At 39.2% G+C, this 25549-nt stretch overlaps 1 protein-coding gene and 1 long non-coding RNA gene across 7 annotated transcripts in view; one reads left to right on the top strand and one right to left on the bottom strand.

Moving 5' to 3' along the window:
- The window catches only part of LOC309344037, a 196211-nt gene extending 181888 nt beyond the window's left edge, over positions 1 to 14323 (bottom strand). Inside the window, exon 1 of the long non-coding RNA XR_014157567.1 lies at positions 14300 to 14323. This is a non-coding gene — a long non-coding RNA (uncharacterized lncRNA). The remainder of the gene's footprint in view (positions 1 to 14299) is intronic.
- Positions 1 to 25549, top strand: part of HFM1 (helicase for meiosis 1) — a 54245-nt gene that overhangs the window by 20388 nt on the left and 8308 nt on the right. For 5 of the 6 annotated variants that reach the window (XM_081865691.1, XM_081865690.1, XM_081865689.1 and 2 more), the window contains exons 12-31: positions 384 to 584; positions 683 to 771; positions 2519 to 2562; positions 2650 to 2751; positions 3645 to 3790; positions 5833 to 5927; positions 7913 to 8046; positions 11468 to 11515; positions 12665 to 12745; positions 13517 to 13608; positions 15242 to 15348; positions 16309 to 16356; positions 16951 to 17048; positions 17146 to 17277; positions 18647 to 18732; positions 20257 to 20340; positions 21559 to 21716; positions 21798 to 21901; positions 23390 to 23542; positions 25205 to 25300. In XM_081865691.1, the coding sequence (XP_081721817.1) occupies positions 384 to 584; positions 683 to 771; positions 2519 to 2562; positions 2650 to 2751; positions 3645 to 3790; positions 5833 to 5927; positions 7913 to 8046; positions 11468 to 11515; positions 12665 to 12745; positions 13517 to 13608; positions 15242 to 15348; positions 16309 to 16356; positions 16951 to 17048; positions 17146 to 17277; positions 18647 to 18732; positions 20257 to 20340; positions 21559 to 21716; positions 21798 to 21901; positions 23390 to 23542; positions 25205 to 25300 (2098 nt within the window). The remainder of the gene's footprint in view (positions 1 to 383; positions 585 to 682; positions 772 to 2518; positions 2563 to 2649; positions 2752 to 3644; positions 3791 to 5832; positions 5928 to 7912; positions 8047 to 11467; positions 11516 to 12664; positions 12746 to 13516; positions 13609 to 15241; positions 15349 to 16308; positions 16357 to 16950; positions 17049 to 17145; positions 17278 to 18646; positions 18733 to 20256; positions 20341 to 21558; positions 21717 to 21797; positions 21902 to 23389; positions 23543 to 25204; positions 25301 to 25549) is intronic. The other variant, XM_081865692.1, reaches the window with a different exon arrangement.

Here is a 25549-nt window from a genome sequence, read left to right as displayed (position 1 = left end):
CACCGATGCCTCTCGCTCTCCAGGCTTCAGCGAAAGCCTGCGTTCGCCCCATAGGACGCACACACATTTCCCCTTCATTTTTGGAGGGGAAAAAGTGCGTCCTATGGGGCGAAAAATACGGTAACAAGCCCTCTCTCACAGAGGGAAATGTCTGCCCTATCCACAGGAACCCTTTGTCAGTATTATGTGGTCTAAAGTACAGTAAAATTCTACGGCAATTATATTCATAACAGAGAAGAGCACATTGAATAACCAACACAGTATTTGTGTCAGTAGAACTTCCATGACTTAAACAGCTCTGCTTGAGCAAGTACGTTCAGGATTTCAGCCCAAGGCATTATTTTCCAGCTTCAAGCCTAACATGCTCTCATTTCTCTTTAAAGATTGCAGAATGGCTTTCAGATGGCAAGGGGCCTGCTGTATGTCTGAAAATAGATGAAAGACACCGACCAGTGAAGCTTCGCAAAATCGTGCTTGGATTCCCCTCCAGTAGCAACCAAACGGAATTCAAATTTGACTTAACACTTAACTACAAAGTAGCTAGTGTTATTCAAACATATTCTGAACAAAAGCCAACCCTTGTGGTATATATTGTGCCTTTCCCTTGTGATTGTAATGTTCTCGTGTATATTCTACATTATTAGTACAAACAATGGGTTTTCATGGGTTTTGTTATTTACAGTTCTGTGCCACAAGGAAAGGAGTACAGCAGGCAGCTTCTGTCCTAGCAAAAGATGCTAAATTTATTATGAGTCTTGAACAGAAACAAAGGTACCTTTTTATAAGACAAGCTTGCTTTTAATATCTATCTCTTTGTATTCAATCACATATGTAGCAAAGTTGTGGAAATCTATCCAATTTATAATGATATGTTTATAAAATCAGTAGCCCCAGGGCTTGTAGCTTATAGGCTCTTATGGTGACAAGATAATGAAACCTACCCCAATATGCCATTTGTCACTAAAAGTGACTTTGCTAAGGATACTTTTCATTTATCATGTGTTTCAAGTGGCTGTTTGGAGAATATGAGTACATATGTGTACAGTAATGCATGTGCTTATCATTGACGTTTGCTCTAGGCAGTTTTCCCTTGAAAATCTGGAGTATATTGTTCATCTATGATCTGCATAGGGCAGTGTCCATATGTATCTATTGACATACCCATGACAGGGATGTAGATGCCAAGTACAGTTTTTGCCCAGTCGCCACAAAATTGTCCTATAGATGCCCTGTAAAAGTCCACATCAATAAACGGAAGGCTGTTATTCTGATCAGAAAACTGTGTTCTGTAAAACCACCATTTTTGCTCCCTTACCCCATTTCACCTAACTTTTGTGCATCGAATGTTTATGCAACCTGACACTGGAAATCTGTCTGGATTTCAGTGTGAAAGCAAATACAGCCCACAGTTAGGGCTGTACAGATTTCTAGACATCCCAGTTTATGACACACGTGTACATCTAGATGTGTCTCCGCTTCTAGCTCAGTTCCAAATCCAGGAACGAAATCTGGGCCCAGAAAACATGTGAATATTTGTTTTATAAAGTATTTTAGGCAGCACCTAAAAAAACAAACCTGGGTGATAGACCTGGCATTGCAATGATACAAGATCTGACATTTATTATTAAATTGGTTAGTTGCTTTATCTTGCCCAAAGCAACTTACAACCAACCAACCAACCAACCAACCAGCTGTAGGGATCCGTGTGTTCAACTTCCTTCTCAGCCATAATGTGGGGCCCTGGGTATGCCACCATCTTTTAGACTCCACTGCTTATAGGGTTGTCATCAGGATAAATTAAGCCACCCTGCCCTGCCAACTGGAGCTACTTGAGAGAACAGTGGTAGTAAAGATAGCTGAAAACTAAGCTGAAATATATTTGGCAGGGGAAATGTTATAACTCTCAGATTAGCCTTTGATATAGAGCAGCCCCAATGCTGTCTGAAACTTAGTAGGAAGTTGAAGATTCTCATATGAAGAATTATGATGCATCTTTATTGAAGCAGGTGTATTAGACTGCTGTAATCTATTTTGACTTGAAGCCTAATTTCCAACAAAGGTTTTCCTAGATGTATATCCCTTCTGGAAAGCAAAAACATGTATTCGCTGGCCCTTGCAATAAAAGAAGAAGATGCTGCATGAGAAGAGATATGAGGCAGTAAAAACAAGAGGAAAAATCACTGTCCTGAATATCTGAATGGGATTGTTTGTTCTTCATGTATGATGAAGTCCAGTAGCATAAGACAGTTTTATAAACAGAGCCATTCTGGATATTGTTACTTGGGCCATAGAAAATTCTGAGTCCACAATCCAGTGTTTCCCTGCCCCCCATTTGATACTTGAACTTTTCTAGGGATAATTTTTATGTTTTGATATTTCACAAAATTCAGTTCAAAGGGTTTAAATAATGGTATAGATCATTACTCAAGCAAGAAATATGTGCAATTGCTATTGATGGTTTTTGCATGGTGTTTTATTTATTTTTAATTGTGATACACATTCTCTCTCTCTGTTTCAGATTACAAAAGTCTGCAAATTCAGTAAAAGAAGCCAGACTGAGGGGTATGCAGTGTATACTAATTGCAGAAAAGTTAATGTATTTGTCCCAAGATGTTCTGGTGATGTTCTGGGTCTGATTTTCATTTATAGATCTCTTGACCTATGGAGTAGCTTATCATCATGCTGGAATAGAGGCATCTGATAGAAAAATCATTGAAGCAACTTTCAATATGGGAGTCTTGCCAATTCTTTGTGAGTACAAAGCATATGAGAACAAACAGTGTAGATACCATATTGTAGTAAGAGGGATGGGGTTGCAAAAACCCAATTTGCGACCATTTCAACAATAATGTTTACAGAAATAATACTAGTTTGAGAAATAGTTGATAAAAGTGAACAGTTCCATGGAGTCTGGTGAATCTGCATTTTTAAATGTGTGTTGGTGGCCATCTCCACATCTTGCAGAAACAAATTTTAAAAACTCCTTCATTTTGCCCATCCTAACCTGCCACTACTCTGTGCTTGGGTGACCCTGAATTGTAATATTTAGGGAAGTTTTAAATGACTGATGTTTTAATGTATTTTAAATCTTTTGTTGGAAGCCACCCAGAGTGGCTGGGGAAACCCAGCCAGATGGGCGGGGTAGAAATAAATTATTATTATTATTATTATTATTATTATTATTATTAGGGAGAAAAATCTGTACTACTTTTACTACACCATGCATAATTTTATACACCTCTCTGATGCGCTCTTTACTTGCCCCTTTTCTAAACCAAGAACCTTTAACTTCTGTAACCTTTCCTCTTAATGAAGCTATTTCAGCCCTCTGATAATTTTAGTTGCCCCTTTTCTGTAACTTTTTGAGGTCTACAATATCCTTTTTGAGATGCAGTGACCAGGAACATACACAGTATTTCTAGTGTGGTTGCACCACAGACATCACAGAACTTTCAGAACGATATGGGTGGGGACTCAAAGGAAGCATGTGACAACAACCAGTTTTTGGATGTTCATGTGTAATGAGCGAGAGAGATATGAATGGATCGTATACTGGGAATAGCCAGAACACTACAGAATTGTACTTCATGTCTGTTGCTTTATGAAACATCCAAATTCTTTGAAAAACATTTAAATGTTTGCAGTTACTACAAGTACACTTGCTATGGGTGTAAATTTACCAGCTCACCTGGTAGTTATAAAATCAACAATGCATTATGTTGGAGGAATGTTTCAGGAATACAGTGAAACGGACATTTTGCAAATGATTGGGCGAGCAGGAAGACCTCAAGTAAGTTGAATCTGTTATTTAAAGCCATTTTTATTATAATCGTAGCAAAAGTAGCCGTGCACTTACAGAGGCAATGTTACAAAAATGTTAAGTGAAAGTTTTGTAGTTATAGTTGCTTGTGAAATATTTGTTTGCACAGTAGAGTTTATTGCTGAATAATTAATATAGCCTTGTTTACTAGGAAATATAAAGTTGACGCTACTGGCTTCAGTTTCCAAGCTGAATTAGCTTCCAAGTTATTTATTTAAGAAATATCGACCAAATATCTTTTTTTTTAAAAAAAAAAAACCATCCCAACTCTACAAACAAAATCAAACCTAAACACTCTCCTACAAAAACCAACAATTCACAGGATATTCCACATTTGAAAACATCTATACACGGTATAAGTTTTATGAACCGTTCTTGCTGTCTTTTGATATACTGGATCCACATCTATTGGAAACAAATTTAATAAATACAGAGGCATACCTAGGAGTTGGTGAAACCAGTCCCCGCTAGGTGGCACAGGCCAGCACAAAAATCACCTATTAGACTATGGAGTATACAACATATATTTGTGTGGTGCTGCACAGATGCTTTCGTGGCGAGATCAAACGTGGGAAAAGCTTCCTGTCCTCCTTGCACTGCAGCTCAAAGGCGTGTCTGGTAAAGTGATTTCTTGTGCGGGGGGGGGGGAGCACCAATACAGTTCCCCTTGTGCAAGGGACCCTAGGTAGTCCTCTGCGTAAACAGGGTTCTGCAGTCCTGCTCCCACCCTCCCAAAAACTTGAAATGCAATGAGCAAGACAGACAAAATTAGTTGTAAAGAGGCCAGTATCTCTTTCATTTTCAAGGCTTTTGTTTAATTTGTTGACCACCCCTACCTGTCTGGAGTAGGACTTGCCCTCTGCCTTGCATACTGGGCTCTGGGAAGGTCGTGCGAGAGCCCTGCGACAGGCCCTTGTGCTTACTTCCCAGAGGCTAGTAAGCAAGGTGGAGGGCTTTGAAAGCTATTTCTGCAATGGATTTCCCTATCTATCTATCTATCTATCTATCTATCTATCTGTCTGTATCTATCTATCTATCTATCTATCTATCTATCTATCTATCTATCTATCTATCTATCTATCTGTCTGTCAATCATCTACAGTCGTACCTTGGTTTGTGAATGTCTGAGGTCCACTGCCGAGGGCCTTCTGGCGCTTCCCTCACTGCGAACCAGGCAGGGACCTTACAGGGAACCAGGCAAGGAACCTTACAGGGAACCAGGCAGAGGGCCTTCTCGGTAGTAGCACCCGCCCTGTGGAACGCCCTCCCACCAGATGTCAAAGAGAAAAACAAATACCAGACTTTTAGACGACACCTGAAGGCAGTCCTGTTTAGGGAAGCTTTTAATGTTTAACAGACCACTGTATTTTAATATTTTGTTGGAAGCCGCCCAGAGTGGCTGGGAAAACCCAGGCAGATGGGCAGGGTATTAATAATACATTATTATTATTATTATTATTATTATTATTATTATTATTATTATTATTTGAACATTTTGGCTCCAGAATGCCACAAACCTGGAAATGAGTGCTCCGGTTTACGAATGTTCTTTGGAACCCGAACATCTGATATGACTTCCGAATGAGTGCAGAAAGCTCTTGCAGCCAATCGGAAGCTGCGCCTTGGTTTTCAAACGTTTTCAGAAGTCGAACTGACTTCTGGAACGGATTTCGTTTGAGAACCAAGATACGACTCTATCATCTATCTATCTATCTATCTATCTATCTATCTATCTATCTATCTATCATCATCTATCTATCTATCATCTATCTATCGGCCATACACCTAAGGTTATGATTGCATAAGTAAATTACGCATAAGTGGTGGTCCCACTGTACAAAAGAACCAGGCAGATAGGGATACCCTCCTGCCCAGAATTTTGATCTGTCTAAATATTTCAGTGATTGAACTTCATGTTAGTTGATAGTCCTATATTTTTCACTGCCATAAAAATGTTTCATTACTGCCTACTCGGTTTAAAGCATTCTTCTATATATATATTTCCTCCCCAGTTTGATACAACAGCCACAGCAGTTATCATGACAAGGATAAGTACTAGAGACAAGTATGTTCAGATGTTAAATGGTGCAGATACAATAGAAAGCAGGTAACTTGAGCCATTTTTCTGTATGTTGTTGGAATTACAGTCTAAAACACATTTGTTTATCTTGAAGAAATTTATCTGATGGATCATGAGGATAGGCCTATGGGGAAGCTAGAAAATCTTTATATTCCCAGCATGTGGGGAAATAGTAATCAACAAGACAAACAAAAATCCACACCAGCGTTTTCCTTGATTCTTCTATAATAATCTGCGTAGAACGGAAGCAGTTTTGTGTTGCAATCCTTCATATGGTTATATGCTTCTAGGTCCCATTTATATAATTGTGTGCAGTACTGCTGTGTTTAATTTGAAATTAGCGAACTAGAAGAAGAAAATAAACACAAGCACCCTTTTCTCTCTAGAAGGGTAAAGAGCAGCTTTAGAGCTGATAGGATAGGGAGATACAGATTTGGAGAAAGAGTCTAGATTCTGAGCCCCTTGTGCCTGCTATTAATTAAAAATTAAAATGCTGGGAGAAAAGCTGAACAGCATGTGTAATTTGCTTAGGTTTGCACTCCTATAATAATTTCAGGGTTTTTTGTGTAATTTCTGTTGCACTTAAATTTTGGCAAATCAGAAGCTTCCAAAATTAGAATTCACAGTAAAAATGACATTGTATTATTCACTTTGACTCAACATAGGCAATATGTGTGTGGAAACAGGTTTCCACACACAGAGCTCTTTGCTGGAGCTGTACTTTGCAAGTCCATTTGGATGGGAAATCCCAGCTGTTGGAGGCACTTATAGTATCAGACAAGTGATCAGACCATCCCTTAAGGGTTCATGTGTGTTGATATTCTTGTAAACAGCAATGAACATTTAACCTAATAAGAGAACGAAAATACATTTAATTGAGGCTTTCTTAAAACTTTCTTATTGTATTGTTTTACTACTGAGAGTTCCTAGGATTAATTTTCAGTGAAATGAATGCTATCTGATTGGTGCCCCTCAGCTAATGGATGGCTCATTGATGTGGAAACTTGCATTGTTGAATTAATGATCCTTGGTGATTCACACACCCCTACCCTAAATCTGCTGTGGAAGGTTGGGAAACCTTCAAAACAACATGCGACATGAAGTGGTGGACAGTAGAGGATGAGTGGGGAATCACTGAAGGTTGCCGTGGTTCTCTGTTCTGGAGCTGGTAGACTCCGCTAAAATGAAAGAACACTGGCCTGATCCTGCATCTAGTCATTTAGTCCAGCATCCTGTTCTCAGAGTGGCCAACTAGATGCCTATGAAGAACCTTCCATCAGTGAAGAGGCACCAATTGGACGCAACCTCTTAGAAAAGAGCTTTCGAAACTATATGTTGTGACATATTCATGTGTTGGCTGCAGTGTGTAGATGTGTTGGGCGAATGCTCCCCGCACTTCTCCCGGGGCTGGAAAGGAGTTAAGTTTAACCTCTGGTTTTTCTAGTAAAACTGAATTACTGTATTGTGAAATGATGCCCATCTAAAAAGTATGTCACCAAGCTGAAAATTTTGGAAAGCTCTACCTTAGAAGCAATAAAAGATCTATTGGGCTGGTTGGCAACTAATTCTTAATAAGGATTGTAATTTGTACTGAGCAGGAGCTGATGGGCCAGAAACATTTGCTGTGCCCACTGACTTGCTCCCATGTTAAATAAGCCCCAAGCAGATACCTTCTTTAATTGTTTTTACCCAGCGTGTAAAGCAGCAGTGTGTGTGTTTTGTGGACTTCTTCACTTACACATCTTCAGCTGTCGTCTTCCATACCCCCCCTGGGAGTGAGAAGCAGAGGTGCATAAGGGTAAAAGAATTTATAGAGCCTCAGCATAATAGAGGAGTGTGGTGATTCTTGGAATTGAGGGCTATTCTAGTAGCCAGATGGGAAGCTGGAGGTGATGGATTTTGCCCCCAAACCTCTAGTTGCCTAATCTATATTAAGAATGCAATGTACTGCTTGCCACTGGAAGACTTTTGGTATGTTTCATTTGTATGCATTTGCTTTCTGGTTTTCATAGTCTGCACACACAACTCATTGAACACTTAAATGCTGAAATTGTGCTCCACACCATCACGGATGTGAACATAGCTTTGGAATGGATACGATCAACTTTCCTTTACATCAGAGCTTTGAAGAATCCAGCTCACTATGGTTGGTTACTCTTAACGTTTTCTGGACTTCAGTGTTCAATTAAAATATGCTACGATTTGGCATAATAAGGTCTGTTGCAATAAAATAGTCACATCTTGGGAAATAAATTAGGTATATTGAGAAATTACAGGAAAGATTAGTGACATCTTCTTTTGTCTTATATGAGTTCTCATTTTCAGTAGAGATTTTGGCAATGAAAACTTTTGAAGCCTTTTCATGAGTTGTGCTCAAATCCTTGCTAACTCATTTTGTCATAATCACATATACCAGCATCATTGCATTTGTCTTCCTAATATGCCTCCTTTTCAAGTTCTGTGCATATCTTATAATAACAGAGCCTGAAGTTCTCTTAGTGCTTTCTGATGAATGTCAAGACTTTAGATTTTCTGTGTTAATATTTGTCTCTTCAGCTAGCTTTATTTTATTTTTTACTTTATCCCTTCCCTTCCCTTCCCTTCCCTTCCCTTCCCTTCCCTTCCCTTCCCTTCCCTTCCCTTCCCTTCCCTTCCCTAGAAAAGAGAGACTCTCCTGGTAGGCTACTGTGCCATGGAAGCAAAATGGTTAGCTGCAAGAGGTCATCTACATAACCTGTAGCTACTGGATGCCACATCCATGAGTACAATATTGGCTTCTGTTTGAAAGAAACTGCAGAAGCCAGTAGATCAGAATCTTTCTGAGAAAGCCAAAAAGGACAGATACAGGCATAGTGAATGAACACCAGGGAGATCTAGCAACAAGGCTGAAGTAGTGGAGTAGAGCATAGAGATACTGTGGGATAAATCAGCTTCATACAACCAACATGCTTAACTCTAATTAATGCATGAAGGCATTAAGACCATAGAGTAAGCTATTCTGCCAGGCTTAGCTACGTCACTCCCCCTCACCTTGGGAGGAAGGGTTACTAAACTCTTTGTTCTCCATTCTGCCATGTGAACCCTACCAGTGAGGAGGTCTAAGCTGGATGTTGTGTGACTTAAGCAAGCCATATTTGTGTTTCTGTACAAATGATTTAGAAACATTTACCATTTTGGAACATAAGTTATACTACCTGTCTTTTTTTTGCTGCTGTATGGAATAGCACATGAATCTGACCTTTGAAGAGTTTGTAAGTAAACCATTTTTGACATCCTAAAAACGTGGTCTCTTTCTATTCTAGGGGAAGTGGGGAACTTTGAAAACAACTTAGAAGGGAATTCTAACAGCCTGTATTTCCATGCTTTACTTTGCTTCATGTTCACAAAACATTTCTACTGGGGCTCTCTCACCAAAGAGTACTTGTCCCGAGCCTTGATCTAGGCATTCAGTGAATTCTCCTTTTATTATACCATATACCGTATTTTATTCTTTTCCTTTTTACCGAAAACCAACATATACAACATTAAAAACAAATAAAAACAGAAATTCACTAATAACTGGGTGCAGTATTAGACGTCAGGGAAATCCTGAGCAAAAATATGTATTTACAATATTTCTGAAGCAATGGATGGATAATGTTTCAGTGTAGCAGAGGGAAAGACATTCCACAGTGTAGAGTCAATGGTGGAAAATGCCTTGCAATATTCTGTAGGCTGCGGTTCCATGAGTAAAATTTCCCCAAATGATCAAAGCGATCTTATAATCAATACAGGGGCAACTGGTCTCAGGCAACCTAGTCTCAAGTTGTTCAGGGCTTTGTAAAAAGACTTTAAACACGGCCCAGTAGCTGATAGAAACATAATGAGCACACAAAAAGGTGGTGCTGGCATTTCACCTCCACTTGTCAGTATGAAGTCGCAAGTCTGCTTTTAAAAGAAATACAATTCACATTTATTAACCACTGTGTGACAAATCACTTTTGTGAAGTAGTGTGTGGCATTTCTAGCTTTCTGTTAAAGAGACTTGTTTTTATAGAGGATCAAAAAAGAACATTAAAATTCAGAAAAACATTTCCTATCAAGTGAAAAGAGATCTATTTCCCCCCTGAAGGCAGAGTTTCTGCTTCTGCACTGATCCTACTTGCTGTCAACACCACAGCATAAGGCATTCTAGGGTGTTCAGCACAGTAGGATCTCTCTGTACATGGAACATCTGCTTTTCAGAGCTGTGAAAGAAAGGAAAGAAGTGGTAAACGGAATAGTTGCTTTGTTGAAATGCCCTTAAATGATAGCAGTTAGGACATTTAGCACCTTTCTCTACATCTGTTTTCACACTGACTTTGATTCTTTCAAGATACAGGTGAAGCCATTTTATTAGTAAATGGGAAAATAATCACAATAATAAGCTACTCCTTAAAACAAAGGTGCATACAGTATTTGTTATAGCCAACAGAATTGCAGGATGAAGATTTATCCAATTGTTTTCTTCTGATTTATTTATGTAGTAAGACACTGAAGAAATATCATTGGGAGGCAATAATACATTCTGCATTGGCAGATATTTTAAGCTAGGAAAACAAAAAATAAGGGTTTTTCTAAGCCTTTGCTTTCATTCTTATTCCAGCTTCTTATGCTGTGTGCTCATAAATAATCAGTGTATGGTATAGTTCATCAACACAAAAAGGACCGTTTCAGAGCTGTGACAGGAGAACAACACCCCCAAAGAATTCTGGGAACTGTAGTTTACCCCTCCCAGAGATACTATTCCCAGCACCCTTACAAACTACAGAATTCTTTTGTGGGGGAGAGGGATGTATTTTAAATGTACAATACAATGAATATACAACCCCATTCAGCCCACTTAACTCCAATTCTGGGTGCTAATTGAATATTGTTATCCCAATTAGTATATATGTTAGATTTGAGATTGATTATATATCTGTGTAATATTTTATGCCAAAAAAAAATTGGGTTTATGTATACAGTTTGTTCTAGCTCTTTTATATATGTGATTCTTTTATATATGTGTTTTTTGCATTGTAAATCACTTAGAGATGCCTCATAGGAAGTGATTCATAAATGAAATAAACAATAACAGCAACAAATTTAAGAAAGCATTAAACCAGATTTGGGGATTGAATATATAATTCACTAAATACTGAATCTGTATAAGCACCAATACCTTTGAATGGAGCTTATAGAAGTGCTGGTTGAGTAGCACCCCACTTTTGGTCAAGCAAGAATCAGCCTACTACTAAAGGAGACAGAAGAAGACAGAAGAACTTATACAACAAACAGCACAATAGTTCTGCACCTTAGAAACATGAATAACCCACTAGGCACATCAGGGCCCACCAGATACCCCGTTAGAATTGAAGAGCAGTCAGCCAGGCTATAGCCTTGGATGCATCTTAAATCTCAAAAACCCCTTTATTTCTCATGGCTGGTAGGTCCCCATATATGTTCATTATATAAATATATTGTTTTTAGATTTCTAGTGCATATAACAGCTGAGAGTTCTTATAAATTAAAGCCATAATCAAATGCAAATGTTTCCATTGATGAAGGTTTTCCAACTGGATTGGACAGAAGTGGAATTGAAGCAAAACTGCAAGGTTAGACACTTTCCACCATGCTTGAAAAGACCATGCATTTTACATAAGTTCCTATGTGATCTATTAAGCCTGTACATCCTTTCTTCTTTATACCATTTATCAGTAGCAGCTTTGTTCAAAGTTCAGGTAATACTCGCGTAAGTTGTTAAATAATCTTTTCACCTGACTGACATATCCATCTAGATTCCATTTCAGATCTACGGCTTTCCTCACAACAAAGGAAGATGTAAAATGAAAGTACAGCCATTTTAAAAATGGCTGAGATAGGCAGCAGGTTACCATGCAAGGTCATTACCATTTTTAAAAAAGTTTAAGCTGGGCCTTGCTTGATTTGTTATTGTTGGCATCCATCTGTCTTGAGAAACAATGGAATGCACATCTGAAGGTGAAGTTAAACCACTGGAGAATCACAGTACCTGCTGTGGCTGCAGAAACCAGTAACTTGTAATTGCTGCTTCCCACTTCTATTGTGTGCTGCAGCACCAAAGTGACCTCTCTGGGACTCAACCCTGGGCAGTGTGTATGGAGGTCCTGGGCTGCCCAGAAGACAAGACCCACATCTGGGCCTCACTGATGTGTTCCAAAGGAATACATCTGGCACCAGCTTGTCTACAGGAGATGGCAGAAGGAGGCATACAAGATGCCATCCAATCATCTTAGGGAGTCTACTCTGGATTTATGTAGAGTTTACTCCTTAGCCCTTTCTTCTCCCAAAGATATGCCTCAAGGCAGAGGAGGTTTAGGACCAGAGTTTTCCTTCTCCTAGATGGGCTACCTTCTCAGGTTGACGAGCCCCATCTGCCCCTCACTTCTTTCTGCAACATGTGCAGTAATGGCCTTCTTGACTGTTGGACCCAGTATTATTCTTGTCTGCTCAATCTGCAGGAGCCTGTCTTCACATGCAGGGGAAGTCCCTAACTCACCAAGGGTTTGATTAAAATATGTTAGTTATTGAGAGCACAATCCAGCAAGTACTACTTGCCAATTTTAAACTTGTATTGATGTCAATAGAAGATTTAAGCTTGTTTAAATTTCATATCAAATTCTGTGAGACCTAAAAGTGCTTAATTTTAGCTGGAACGTGGCCTTAGGTACATACAAAACTTTCCCCTCTACATGTACTAACAATTATTTCTCCTACTTGAACAGAATTATGTTTGAAGAACTTGAATGATTTATCTGCATTTGATTTGATCAAGATGGATGATAAACTCTATTTCAAGCCAACAGGTAATACTTAAAACTTACAAAAGTGAGAAGCTTAATTTTTTTAGTATTTTGAATGTTTTCTGGATAGGGCACTGCCTCTGTTATAGCTAGGGCCCTAGATATTTTAGGGGTTCCTTTCCTGTCACTCCTTATGATTTCCATGATAAGAACAGCCTCTTGCTGGTACATCTATGTTGCAAGCATGTACTATAGAAAATGGCTTCAAATCAGGTGCATTAAGATATTAAGAACTGGTGCCAGTAAATACATGCCCAAAGGCTGTGGTTTAAAACACATTCAGGATTAAATTGTCCCACTAGTGCTCAAAGTTCTTCTGAGGATTGTGGAGTCACAGCCACAGAATCAGTCATTAGGCAGCAAAGAATGTGAAAGCTGGATAATGCCCATATTGGTTCCCAAGATAGACATGGTCATTAGGCCAGACCAGACAGAACTGTTGATACTGCTGAAGTACATTGTTGGGAGAAGTGTCTCTCTGCCACTTTATGCTAATTTGAGAGCATGGAAAGCTCTTATGTCAGTTCAGTGATTTCATAGTTGTAAATGGGAACAATTTCTCCCTTTAATATTAATACTTGAAATTCTGTTATCGGAGCAAGCCACAGCACTGTTGTTAAATCTGCTTAATGATGTGTTGTCTCCGCTCTCTAAAGGTGAGTAATTAAAAACTGGTAAGTCTGCTCAGGGTTATGATATGCAGGGAGAAAAATGGATGGAACACTACACCTGACTCACCAGAGTGCTAAGTGCTTTATATTTCTTTTCCTACAGAAACTGGACGACTAATGGCTTGGTATTATATTGCATTTGACACCATGAAAAAGTGTTTTACGATTCATGGAAACGAGACTTTACAAGAACTGGTAATTTTGTTACACAAATGAAATATGAATATCGTGAGCAGAAGGAGAAAAGGGTTTGTTGCTGTTTCGTTAGCTCTTGCGCAAGCTGGTGGAAGGCATCTTGTAGTGTAGCATCACATTGTACCAGGCATACTGGATGAGGAGGGCAGGGATGGCTGGGACTTATAGTTGCTGAGTGGACCTGAGTGAAGCCTGACTCCCACAGGTCCGTTTGTTGAGCCATGCCCCCCTAAGGCTGCCATGGATTGGCTCTTTTGAATCAGTGGATTTGGCGGGAACCCATGAGCCTCCACGGTGGCCAAGGGAGATGTACTGTGCTCAAAGTAGCACGTTGCATCCAAGCAGCAAGGAAGGCGCTGCGTTGGGCTGCAACCGCCGCGCACCGAGGAGGTACGGTAAGTGACCGTTCTGAAATCTTTCTACTAGCAGAAGGGCACTTTTGGATACTAGCTGTTCCATATAATCCCATTTTAAATTTATACTTTACATAGTCATGAAGACTTAAATCCCATGACTAAGCCTGAATCCAACCCTGTTGTGTTCCATTAGGAATAGCGTTACAGTGGTACCTCAGGTTAAGAATTTAATTCGTTCCTGAGGTCTGTTCTTAACCTGAGGTACCACTTTAGCTAATGGGGCCTCGCGCTGCCGCCGCACAATTTCTGTTTTCATCCTGAAAAAAGTTCTTAACCCAAGGTACTATTTCTGGGTTAGCAGCGTCTGTGACCTGAAGCATCCATAACCTGAAGCATCTGTAACCTTAGGTACCACTATACTTGTTTTAGAATTTCAAGTTTTATCTGTTTTTGTAATGGTAGATTAAATAGCTATAACCCAGCCTGGGACCTTATGGTGAAATGTGGTGAAAGGTGGTTAAGAAATCTTATTTATTAATTAATTACTTAATTAGTCCATTAATATTACCACAGTATATTTTATAAAAAGTCCCCCCCCCATTTGCCAAATTTCGTAAATCAGATATTGCAACACTTCTCAATTAAACTTCTTAAAATAATAATTGTACATTAGTTTTGCAGTCTGTCTCATTCTGACTTGATTTATTTTTCTTTGCTTGTTTACACTGATGTGGTTCTGGCCTAGCCACTGATCACTCCTTGTAGTCTGTACTGTATATGCTAGAAATATATTGTAAAGGGCTGATTTCCTAACCAGGGACTCAGCTACATTAGCAAAGAAACAGTGATTTGAATGCGTTATAAACATACAACACCAGCTGGCGCCAGAGAGCAGGAAATTTTTCTATGTGATTTTCCATGAGGTTTTTTTTCCTTTTGCTATAACAATCTAATTTCTGACTTATTTATAGTGGTTCCCCCCCCCCCCCCGTGTGTAGATCCACCCCAGGTTTCATACACATGAACAATATATGGTTTACACACTGTGGTTTGCACTTAGCTGTACAATTGAACATTGAACACAATAATTTAATCCTGGTTTGCAATCCTGGTTTTCAGGGCAACCCCCATCATACTTTTCTGGTTTGATTGTGCTAGCAGTCCTGAAAGGCCTTATGAGGTATCAAAAGTAATACTGCTGTGCTTAAAATATAATTTAAATATTTAGAAAAGGCCAAGATGGGAGTATTTTGAATAAATGAAAGAAACTTTTGCAGGTCACATTGATCGCCAGCTGCAATGAATTTTCAGACATCAAGTTAAGAACAAATGAGAAAAAAATACTGAATACTTTGAATAAAGACAAGAACAGGATAAGCATAAGGTACAAGGTGATATGTTCAAAAAATAAAGTTTAATTTTGATTATAGACCACTGTTGCTGTCCTGCACACAGTTACATAGGTTTAAAATCACAGTTTCAAATATTACTAATTCCAGTTCCCACAGGAGATGTAAGAAGAAACTCCATGTGGTCAACATTTGGCTGGGTGTAGCAACTAGTTGTTCTGACAGGTATTACAATCTGCTTGAGAGCACCATGCCAACACCCTTCCTTTGCTGCTACTCCTCACTCATTCTTCAGCAGTGCAGGAATTCATTTTGGAGCACCAAAGAAATGACAAAACAAGGAAATTACTGAAATTTCACAATTCTTTGTTTTCCCTTCATGGTGCAAGAAGAACCCTAGTGCATGCTGGAGCGTCAACTGGTGTGTGTGTGTAGGGGGGGGAGACACACTGAAAGAACTGGACTCAGGTTGTGTAACTGGTTTTAGTTAGTACTTGTCCAAACCAACAGTTGCTGCATCTGATCGACTTTTCTGCCCATGTGTAGGTTCTTCTTAGGTCTAGTGTATGAACTTTGTCTTAAGTTATTCTGATTTCAGCAGAACTTCATTTACGTGTACTTAAAACTGGCTTCTACAATTAGTGGGAGAATAAGTCAAATGCAGTCGCAGCAAAGTGGCCTGTCAGGTGCTTGATCATCCCCTTGTTTGCTCTAGGCAAGCAGCAATACCAGGAGCATTATAGAACCATTTATGGCTGGTGGGCTGCATTTGGTTTTGTGGATCTCTTAATTCTTCAGGCCTTGTGTAGGTCACTAACTAAAACAAACATGTATATATCATTGCATGTGATCATTCTAGACATACATTGCTGATAATTCCTATAGGCTAGACAGTGTGTCATATTTGAATCCATTGTTTGTCATTGGACCATTAAGATGGGAGTAAGGTCCCAGTCTTATGGAATGTAAATTGATATGTTGTGTTTCATATACAGATATCCAATGGAAGGAAAGATAAAAACAAGAGAAATGAAAGTGAATTGGTAAGCATTTAGGCTCTCCTATTTTAAATGAGAAATAGAGCAGCCACTCGCTGCTACTTAAGACAATGATAAAATTCTGCGTCAATTATTCCTGAAGAATCACTTCCTTTTTATATATATAATAATTTTCATTAAATTTTCAATTTTACAATTTCATATAAACATTTTGCAGACTTTACAATATCTAATGGCTTCCCTTTTTCACTATCCATGGTTCATTTTACATATTGTACATAACTGCATATTTTACTACTGTATAACCATTCCAATCAGTTTTCCCCTTTTACATCCATCAAAAATTATTTACTCCTTTGAATTTACCTTAATGCTGCCAGCGTTTTCAGCTGTATACAGTTATTTTCCATATATTCAATAAATGTTTTCCAATCTTCTTTAAACATATCTTCTTCTTGCTCTCTTATTCTGTATGTTAAATATTCAAGTTGTGCATATCCTGTAGAAGCACTTCTTAGTTTTCTATATACTCTAGATTTTATCCTGACCTTGATTCCCCCCCCCCCTTCAGTAGCTGACATGACTGAAATGTTTAAAATCTGTTTTGATAATTTGAATGATTCACTATTTCTTTTGCAGTCTTATTCAGGCACAGCTAGGATGCATTCCCATACAAGAGTTCACATTGACACAAGATATAGGGAAGATTTTCAGAAATGGCATAAGGCTTACAAAATGTATGATAAAAGATCATTTTTACTTTTGGATTATTTAAAAACAGTCTGTCTTGCAAGATCCCCCTCCCCTCACCTGTATGTTTGTTTTCTTGTGCAGGGTTGTCTGAATTTCTGGCTTCCCGTCAAAACAACTTTATTGCATTATTAAGCTCTCTGATTTTAGCCAAGTGCTTCAGGTGTAGACTTTGGGAAAACTCACCGTATGTATCAAAACAACTTGAAAAAATTGGTAGGTACTACAGTCAACAAGAAAGTACAATGTACAGTGAACTCAGTTACGAAATATAACACCCCACGCCCAATATTTGCTGCGGAGTTCAAAGGGTCACATGGGGAATTTCTGCATCTTAGGTCCCAACCACACTGCATAACTAAAGCAGTATCATTATCACTTTAAACAGCCATGGATTCCTCAAAAGAATAATAGAATTGTATAGAGTTGGAAGGGACCCTGAGGGTCATCTACAGTAGCCTGAGGTCCATGGGAAGAGAGATTCACTGTTAAACCACTCTAAGAACTGTAGCTCTGTGAAGGGAATAGAAGTCTGCTAACAACTTCTTAGAACTCTTAACAAACGACAGTTCCCAGAATTTCATAGCTGGGAGAAGACATAACTGTTTAAAGTGTTGTGATACTGCTTTAAATGATGGTGCCTCACTGAGGCTTCTGACACACCTAAGAAATGAGACCCCTTTTTAAAAAAGCTGACTCCCAGACATGGGGAGATGCTGCAGCAGTCTCTATTGTACACAAGAAGCAGCAATTAGAAAAGAAAACCAGAGATGCTTCAAAGTATGAACATATTCACTTGAGCGTGCTCACAGCATCTCTTTGGATCCCAGCCTTTGCTTTTGGCCTGAGTGTAATTTGATACTGGCAAGAATTAATACACGCAGAAAGTGGAAAAGGCACATGTAGTAGATTTGGCATCCAATCTTTGGGCGTAAGCAGTGGCGTAGCATGGGTTGTCAGCACCCGGGGCAAGGCAAGTAATTTGCGCCCCCTAACCCGTGGATTTGCACCCCCTAACCCGTGGATTTGCGCCCCCTAACCCTAACCCCCAGATGTTGCGCCCGGTGCGGCCGGCCCCCCCTGCACCCCCCACGCTACGCCACTGGGCGTAAGCTCCATTGAGCCCAGTTGGACTTATGATAAATATGCACAGGATTTCAGTGTACTGTAGATCAGTCAAGTCATCCCTTGTTCTAAATAGGCAGAAGTTTGATCTTTAACTCCTATAGCCAGAACTTTGAACTATGACAGATGCATGCCAGCAACATAGCAAATTGTGACAAAAATGCAGCATTCCATCTCTGAGTTCTCACAATCCACCTATAATTGATGGCCATTGCTATATGGTTTTTGTCTTTAATTTTGACTTCTTGTATAAGTCTGTTCAGAAAATTGCGCCAATGTTTTGAGATCTATTTGGTGTAACCCTCTTCAAATGTATTTTAAATGCCATTTAATATTAGCTTGCCTTTGGTTAAGAAAATGATAATTTATTATTTACTACAGCATTTGTAAGAAAATGCTATTAGTAAAAAAACACACCGAAAAACCCCCCCACCAATTAAGACTGTATAATTTTCAACAGGTATGACACTGTCAAGTGCAATGATGAGCGCTGGACTGGTATCCTTTGAAAAAATAGAAGATATAAATGCAAGGGAACTTGAATTGGTATTTATTTTATCATCTGCCTATTTTGCAATTTTGTTTAAAGTATGTTTAATTGGCAGAAGGGGAAAGCAATAATGACACCAGAGACGGTCAGTGGGTTGTTGGATGTAGGCTGGAAAATGAGCTTGGAGCAGGATGAGCGAGACAAGTCATTGTCATACATTTTCTTACTTCCACTGTACTGTCATTGTTTGTGGTACCAAATACAATCACTTGAATAAAAGACTGGCTGATTATTATTTTTTTTGTAAGCACATATAAGGGCCCTGTAGATTGCAGTTACTGGAGGCTAGTGAAAAAGCAGGCTGTTAGGGTATTTTATCCTTCTATCTTTTCCATCAAAATCCAAGGAACCTGCCTCTTCTAAATCAGTGCCCGATGTCAGTAGCAGACTGAATGAAGGTGAACAATCTGGGACTTAATCAGACACGCTAGAGGCACTCTTGATCAGTTAGAAGGCAGATAAAGAAATAATGATTCAACCTGTGTTGGGTGGGGTTACACTTCTCTTGGAGACTCATAGTTTAAGTGTGCTCCTGGATTTTGCCCAGGTTTCAATAGTGTCCTAGTGTATGTTTGCACAATTATAGCTCATGTGTCAGCTGCAATAATTCCTAGCCATGGTGAATGATCCCTGGGTTGCATCCTGATTGGACTATTGTAATATACTGTACATTGGGCTGCATTTGAAAAATGTTTGAAAGTTTCAGCTGTCTGGAATGCTGCAGCCAGACTGCTGACTATGGCTGCTAACGGAGAGCATGTCACTCTTTTGTTAGAACAACTTCACTGGCTCCTGGTCCCTTTCCAGGCACAATTCATAACCTATAAAAGCCGCAGATGACTTGGGCCCCGGTTAACTGAAAGTTCATATTTTTCTTTACAAACCAGTCCGGGTGCCAAGCTCTTCGGGTGAGCACCTTCTCTTGGTCCCATCAACTTCAGAGGCACAGTTAGTGGTTACACAAGAAACAGCCTTTTCTGTGGCTACTGTCTTATTGTGGAATTCCCTCTCTAGGGAGGGAGAGGTTAGATTGGCTCTCTCTTTGTTATCAGTCCTCCGGCATGCTAAGACCTTCCTATGTAAACAGGCCATTGAAAACTATGTGCAGCAGATATTATTACTAGGCTGCTGTCTGAGGTATCAGTATTTTAATGGCTGTTATAAATGTGTTTTATTGCATTTTAATTGCTTTTCCCTGGTTTTTATTACTTTTTATAGTGTTTTATACTATAAAATATACTATATATAGTATTATTTAGCATATGTAAGCTGCCTTCTATCCCAACTTGGGAAAAGGCAGACAATCAATCAATCAATAATCTAACATTTGTCAACGAACAGTTTAATTAAAATATCCCAAAATAGTGCTTTTACTATTTTGATGCATTATGGGGAAATGGTTAGCAATGATAATATCAGGGGGAACAATCATTCTCAAATCGATGCTATTTTGTATTAGGATGTTGCAAAATCAATGCATACTGAATTAATACGAACTCTTTCTGAAATTAAATTTCCAGATTTTGAATAGGCACCCTCCTTTTGGAAATCAAATTAAAGAATCGGTAGCACACCTTCCAAAATATGAACTTACTGTAGAGCAGGTAAATAGAATGGCCTAATTGCATTTTTGTTCTGCCCTTCACCTCCAAAACAGTTGTATAGAGAAGGTTAAATAAAACTCTGTTCCTAAATTTCACAAAGATCGGTTCAGTTATTTAACTTCCATGACATGTGTAGTGCCCTCAATAATTACAAAGAAGGTCCTCAAGCTAAGAATTCCTAGGTTTACAGTGATTTTGTAGGAATGAAATGTGCTAACTTGGAGAGGAGGAGGAATAAGGAGCCTATAGAGAAGATCTTATAATTATAAATTGGAAAAGTAAACCTAAGACATGTTGATTTTTCTGTAAGATTTTGTCTGCACCGTGGTCCCTGTTTCTTGTAATCTCTCATTTGTTCCATTTTCTGCTTGTGCAGATTTCCTCATGTTTGCAGTATACACATAGAAAGAAAACTACAGGGAGAATTAAGAAGCAAAAAATTAGGTGGTAGATCAATATTGGATTAGGCACAATACCTAGCTCAATACAATGGCAGCTTAGGGTAGATAAGTTTCTGGGTAGGACTCTCAGTTTCTCCCACAGCCTATAAACTGTCAAATAATGCCCTCTTGCAGGATTTGGCTGAACATGTGAGGGTTATGTGTAGGGGGAGGGATGCAGAAAGAAGCCCAGGACCCAATGTCCTTGTGCCAAGGCTCCTCTCTGAACTTTTCATGCTAATTGTGAAGGTCTGAAGGGGGCCACTTCTGGGTTCAACAGAATGCATGTAGAAGCAACTGGGGACCTTGTCTTATCAGGATTCCTGATCAAGTAGAGACTTCTAAGCACGTTGTCACATATATAGAGAGAAGCCCTTCTCAAACCTTCGTGCTCAGTGTGTAAAAGGCACTGTTTTGAACTAACCATGGTTTGGTGTAATCTGAACTATGGTTTAGGGAAGAAACTCAGGATCAGAAACAACCGTTTGCAGTTGACTTGTTTCCTTAACCCCAATTAAGACTAACCACAGTACTGGATTTGCACTTCATAAAACAAATATTGGTTATCTGAAAACAGAAGTAAACGTTTCTCCTTCTGGACAACCTGGAAGAGAGGGGAATGGGGCATGTCAGAGCCAAACGCCAATGTTTACAACATTAAATCATACTTTAGCAGTATGTTTGAACCCAGCCAATATATACAAAGTAAAACTGTGTTTCTACATTTTGAAATAGGTGAAAAACTAGTATTATTTTTAAAATATGTATCTTTTTCAAGCTAACAAAATACAGTGAAGCCGTAGCTGAAATTCTAGTGACGGTCATATTAAAGAACTTTGAACAGCTACAGACAAAGAGAACTGCCCCAGATTTTCACTATGTGACCTTAATAATAGGAGATAATGATAATCAGGTGGTTTTTAAGCAAAAGATTACGTGAGTATACTCAAATCATTTTAAAACTTTAAAAAACTGCCCATTTGTGCATATTTAATATAGTATATTGATACTTTGCAGGGATTCTGCTTTGCTGAAAATTGGAAATTGGACTAAAAAGGTTGAAGTGAGAAGAGCTGTTAAGTCTGAAGAGCTTAGCATAAATCTAATCAGTTCTGAATATGGTAAGTTAATTTATGTGATGTAAGTCTTAAAACCAATTCTGTTCAAGTAAAACTGCATTCTATTTCTATAATATATTGCAAACTTAATGGATTGGATCCAGACTTAGCTCCCTTGACTTAAAATTGCATAACTATGATCTCCTTTTCTATCTGCTGCCTCACTGACTGATGTAATCAGTAGGAAGCAGACCACATTCATTTGACCTGTAGCTCCATTCAGGAGGTGGAACCATGGCTCAGTGGTAAAACACATAAAGGTGTGGGAAGGTAAATTGCAAACGTCATGTTTGCATATTCAAAATCAGCTTCTGATCCAATGTTGTGCTGATTTTAACCTCTATATGATAAAACTCCAAAGCTTTCATGAGAATACTGGATTCAGTTTGTTTCCACTGCCTTAAATACCGCTTTGTGCAGGCTGTTTCAGTGATGTCTGCAACATTTTCTGCTTGAAAAAGACTGTTCAGCTCACACCATAAATCAGAATTATTGCAATTTTAGCATCTAACATGCCATATTTTATTTTTTTTATAAATATTTATTAAAGTTTTTAAATATAAATGCACAAATAATAAACGATCTTACTTCTATCACAACAATTTCATCACTTCTTTGGACTCCCTCACGTCTCCCGCTCCCATTTACATCGTTAAAAATTTTTTCCAAACAAATTATCAACTTGTTTACAATCTCATGTCCACTCATTCAAATATAATCTAGCACTTCTTCCAAAAAATTTTATATTTTCTTTAGTCTCACTTATCATCAAATTTAAATCTAGTTTAGTGGTGGCCAATAACATGCCATATTTTAAAAAGTGAAAAAGGACATGACAACTGAAATGGCCACAACTTTATTGATTTCAGATGTAGGGAGCTTTGGCATAGGCATTGGGCATGTATCCCTCTCAGCCCCCTGCTGGGGGTCTGAGGCATGACATGGTGTATTTGGGAAGGTGGGTCCATCGCAAAACACAGGTTTACGCAGCTGGCCCCCTAAATGCTAGGGGACGCCCTATGGCCCACTAGCCCTACGCAACTGGCTCTTTGGACAGAGACTTCCCTCCAGACCCCTCTAATAGGGTACCCTGTAATCGCCGCCTCAGGATATGGGGTGGGATGAATCACCACTTCCCTCCCTACCCTAATTGGATGAAAGACTATAGGACTCCGCCCAAGGCCTAAATCGCCAAAAATGGCGCGGTGCCACGGAGTGAGTTGAGGGAGGCACTGCGTCTGGCCACGACCGCCGCTCACACGGAAAGGAAGTAAGTGGCCATTATATTTAGATAAAAAATAAGCTGGTGAAGGAAAGACTCTGGAGAGTAGCTGTTGGTCTGACATCGGTCTCCTTTGCCCTTGGGTCATAGCATTCTTTTGGTATTTTAATCTTTCAATTTATTAAGGGAACCGAATTATATAAATACAGACATATTTGAAAACTTAGTAAATCATACATACATATATACATGTATATTTTCTGCAACAGTTGGACTAGATATCCAGAAAAAATTTAAGGCATTTTATCTTGGACCAAAGAGGTTTGGAAATGAAATGATGAGCGTACACGGAACATTAAAAAATGAATGTTCATCCAATCAGACTTCCTCAGAAGGATCAGCAACAGCAGAAATAAGTAAAGGTAAGTGATAGTTCCATACTAAATAACAGATCTGAGAGGCAGGGTTGGATACAGTTGCATATATACTTGCATATATACTAGCAAATCCCAGTGTCATCTTGCATAATGTGTGAATTGGCTTTAAAATGTTGATTGCAAACAAATGAAAGTGCAGCATAATCTCAGAGGATGCCTTTTCTTGCACAATGGCGCTCCTGCCACAGGGACAAATTCGTCCCACACACCCCATCCCTTACCTGAAGCAGACTCCACTAGATTCCCTATGGGGGCTGGGCAAGGAGATCACCAATGATAAGTGACCAATCACTTATCTTGGCAATTGTACCTTGGCAATTTAAGCCTGCTCTGACCCAGGACCAGCCCACCCATGAGGCAAGGTGAAGCAACCACCTCAGGAGGCAGGATCCACAGGAACAACAGATCCTGGTGTAGATCTTTATCCCCACCCTCCTTGTTTCTGACACGGGTCTTCACTTACTCCTTCTTCCCTGGTACGGGTGTGTGTGTGTGTGTGTGTGTGCCATTTTGTGGTTTGCCTCTGGTGCCAAAATGTCTTGAGCCAGCCCTAGCAAATGGAGGTGGGGGGTACACAGGAAGCCACTGTGTGTAGCAGTTGACATACCTTGGGTTTGCAAGAGGGTGCTTCCCCCTTTATACGATGAATAAACTCACCTGCTTTCACTGTTTAGTTGGCTGTTGATTTGAAGATCTTAGGTTATATTTCAATAAATAAAACCACTCCACCAACATGCTGGCTCCCAAGTCTTCTTCAGGGATGTTGGGGCAAAGCCCTTATCCGCAGGGACTGATGGCCTGCTCCAAGTTTGCAGGAAACTAGAAACAATTGGGGACGCAGTGCCTTTTTGATTGCTGCTCGGAGGCTCTGGGATGAGTTGACAAGAAGAAAAGCATCAAAAAAGAAATGCCAAGACGACCCTTTAAGCAGGCATTGGGGGTGGGGTATATCTGGGGAAGGTTTCTTTTTGTGTATAATTGCCAGATTTTTGTTGTTCTGTTTGTCGCTCCTTAAACATTTTAAATGGTATTTTACAATCTTTTGCTTTTAATTATTATAAGCCGAGCCCCTCTTTGTTTTAAGAGGTGGGGTTAAATTGATGAATAAATGAAATAGACTTAAAGTAACATACTTAATGGCACCCCATTTCTGAATGTACTTGTTTGAAAGTACATCCTGTTAATTTTAAATGGCATTTATTTACAGGCAGTTGGGATTAGGAACAGCTTTTCTAGTGAAAGGCTCAATCACTGCAGTGGGACATTTATTGCCACTGAGTTGCGATAAATAGAATATTCATGCTCTATGGCTTTTATAGCTTTTCTTCAATGACATTAAACTTTAAAATAGTATAGGAGCAAATATTAAGGGTAGACTCACAATTCACTTTAAGTGATAGCAAACATGCAATATAGGTTAACTACCTCTGGAATTGCCTACCCTCTTAGGCAATTGACTGACAGGACAACCGACAATTGTCCATGATAAGTACATAACAACTGTTCTACATGTTCACGTTTTCAAATTATGTCTAATATCACTTGGATAATGTATGCTCTCAAAATCAACCAAGTTCCACCCCACTGCCATATGTCACCTAATGAACAACATAATCAATATTTTAAAATAGGTATTTATTACTTTAGGAGGCCCTCATAGCCAAGGGAACCTCAGCATGAAGGACGGGAATAGGAAATGCAACCATCACTGCAAAAATAAGGAAATATGTGGACATGACTGCTGTAAGTTTCATCCATTTTTTGGCGACCTTTACCTGCGAAAGGGAGGAGGATCCAGCCTTTGATGTGAGCATTGAAATGTGCACTACTCTGCACACATCTGAACACTTTTATGAGCCTAGAACGTGGGTTTGCTGGAGGTAATATCACATGTGGGGCTGCACACACAGGAAAGGATGTGGAGATTGTCTCACAAGTTCTTCTAGAACGAACGTCACTGCAAAACAAGGGATGAGGGTACAATGGATATGG

This window comes from Podarcis erhardii (genome assembly GCF_964252035.2).
Source record: "Podarcis erhardii genome assembly, chromosome: 6".
Lineage (NCBI taxonomy): Eukaryota > Metazoa > Chordata > Lepidosauria > Squamata > Lacertidae > Podarcis > Podarcis erhardii.
Note: the sequence above shows the minus strand (reverse complement) of the source record. Positions and strands in the feature narration are given on the sequence as shown.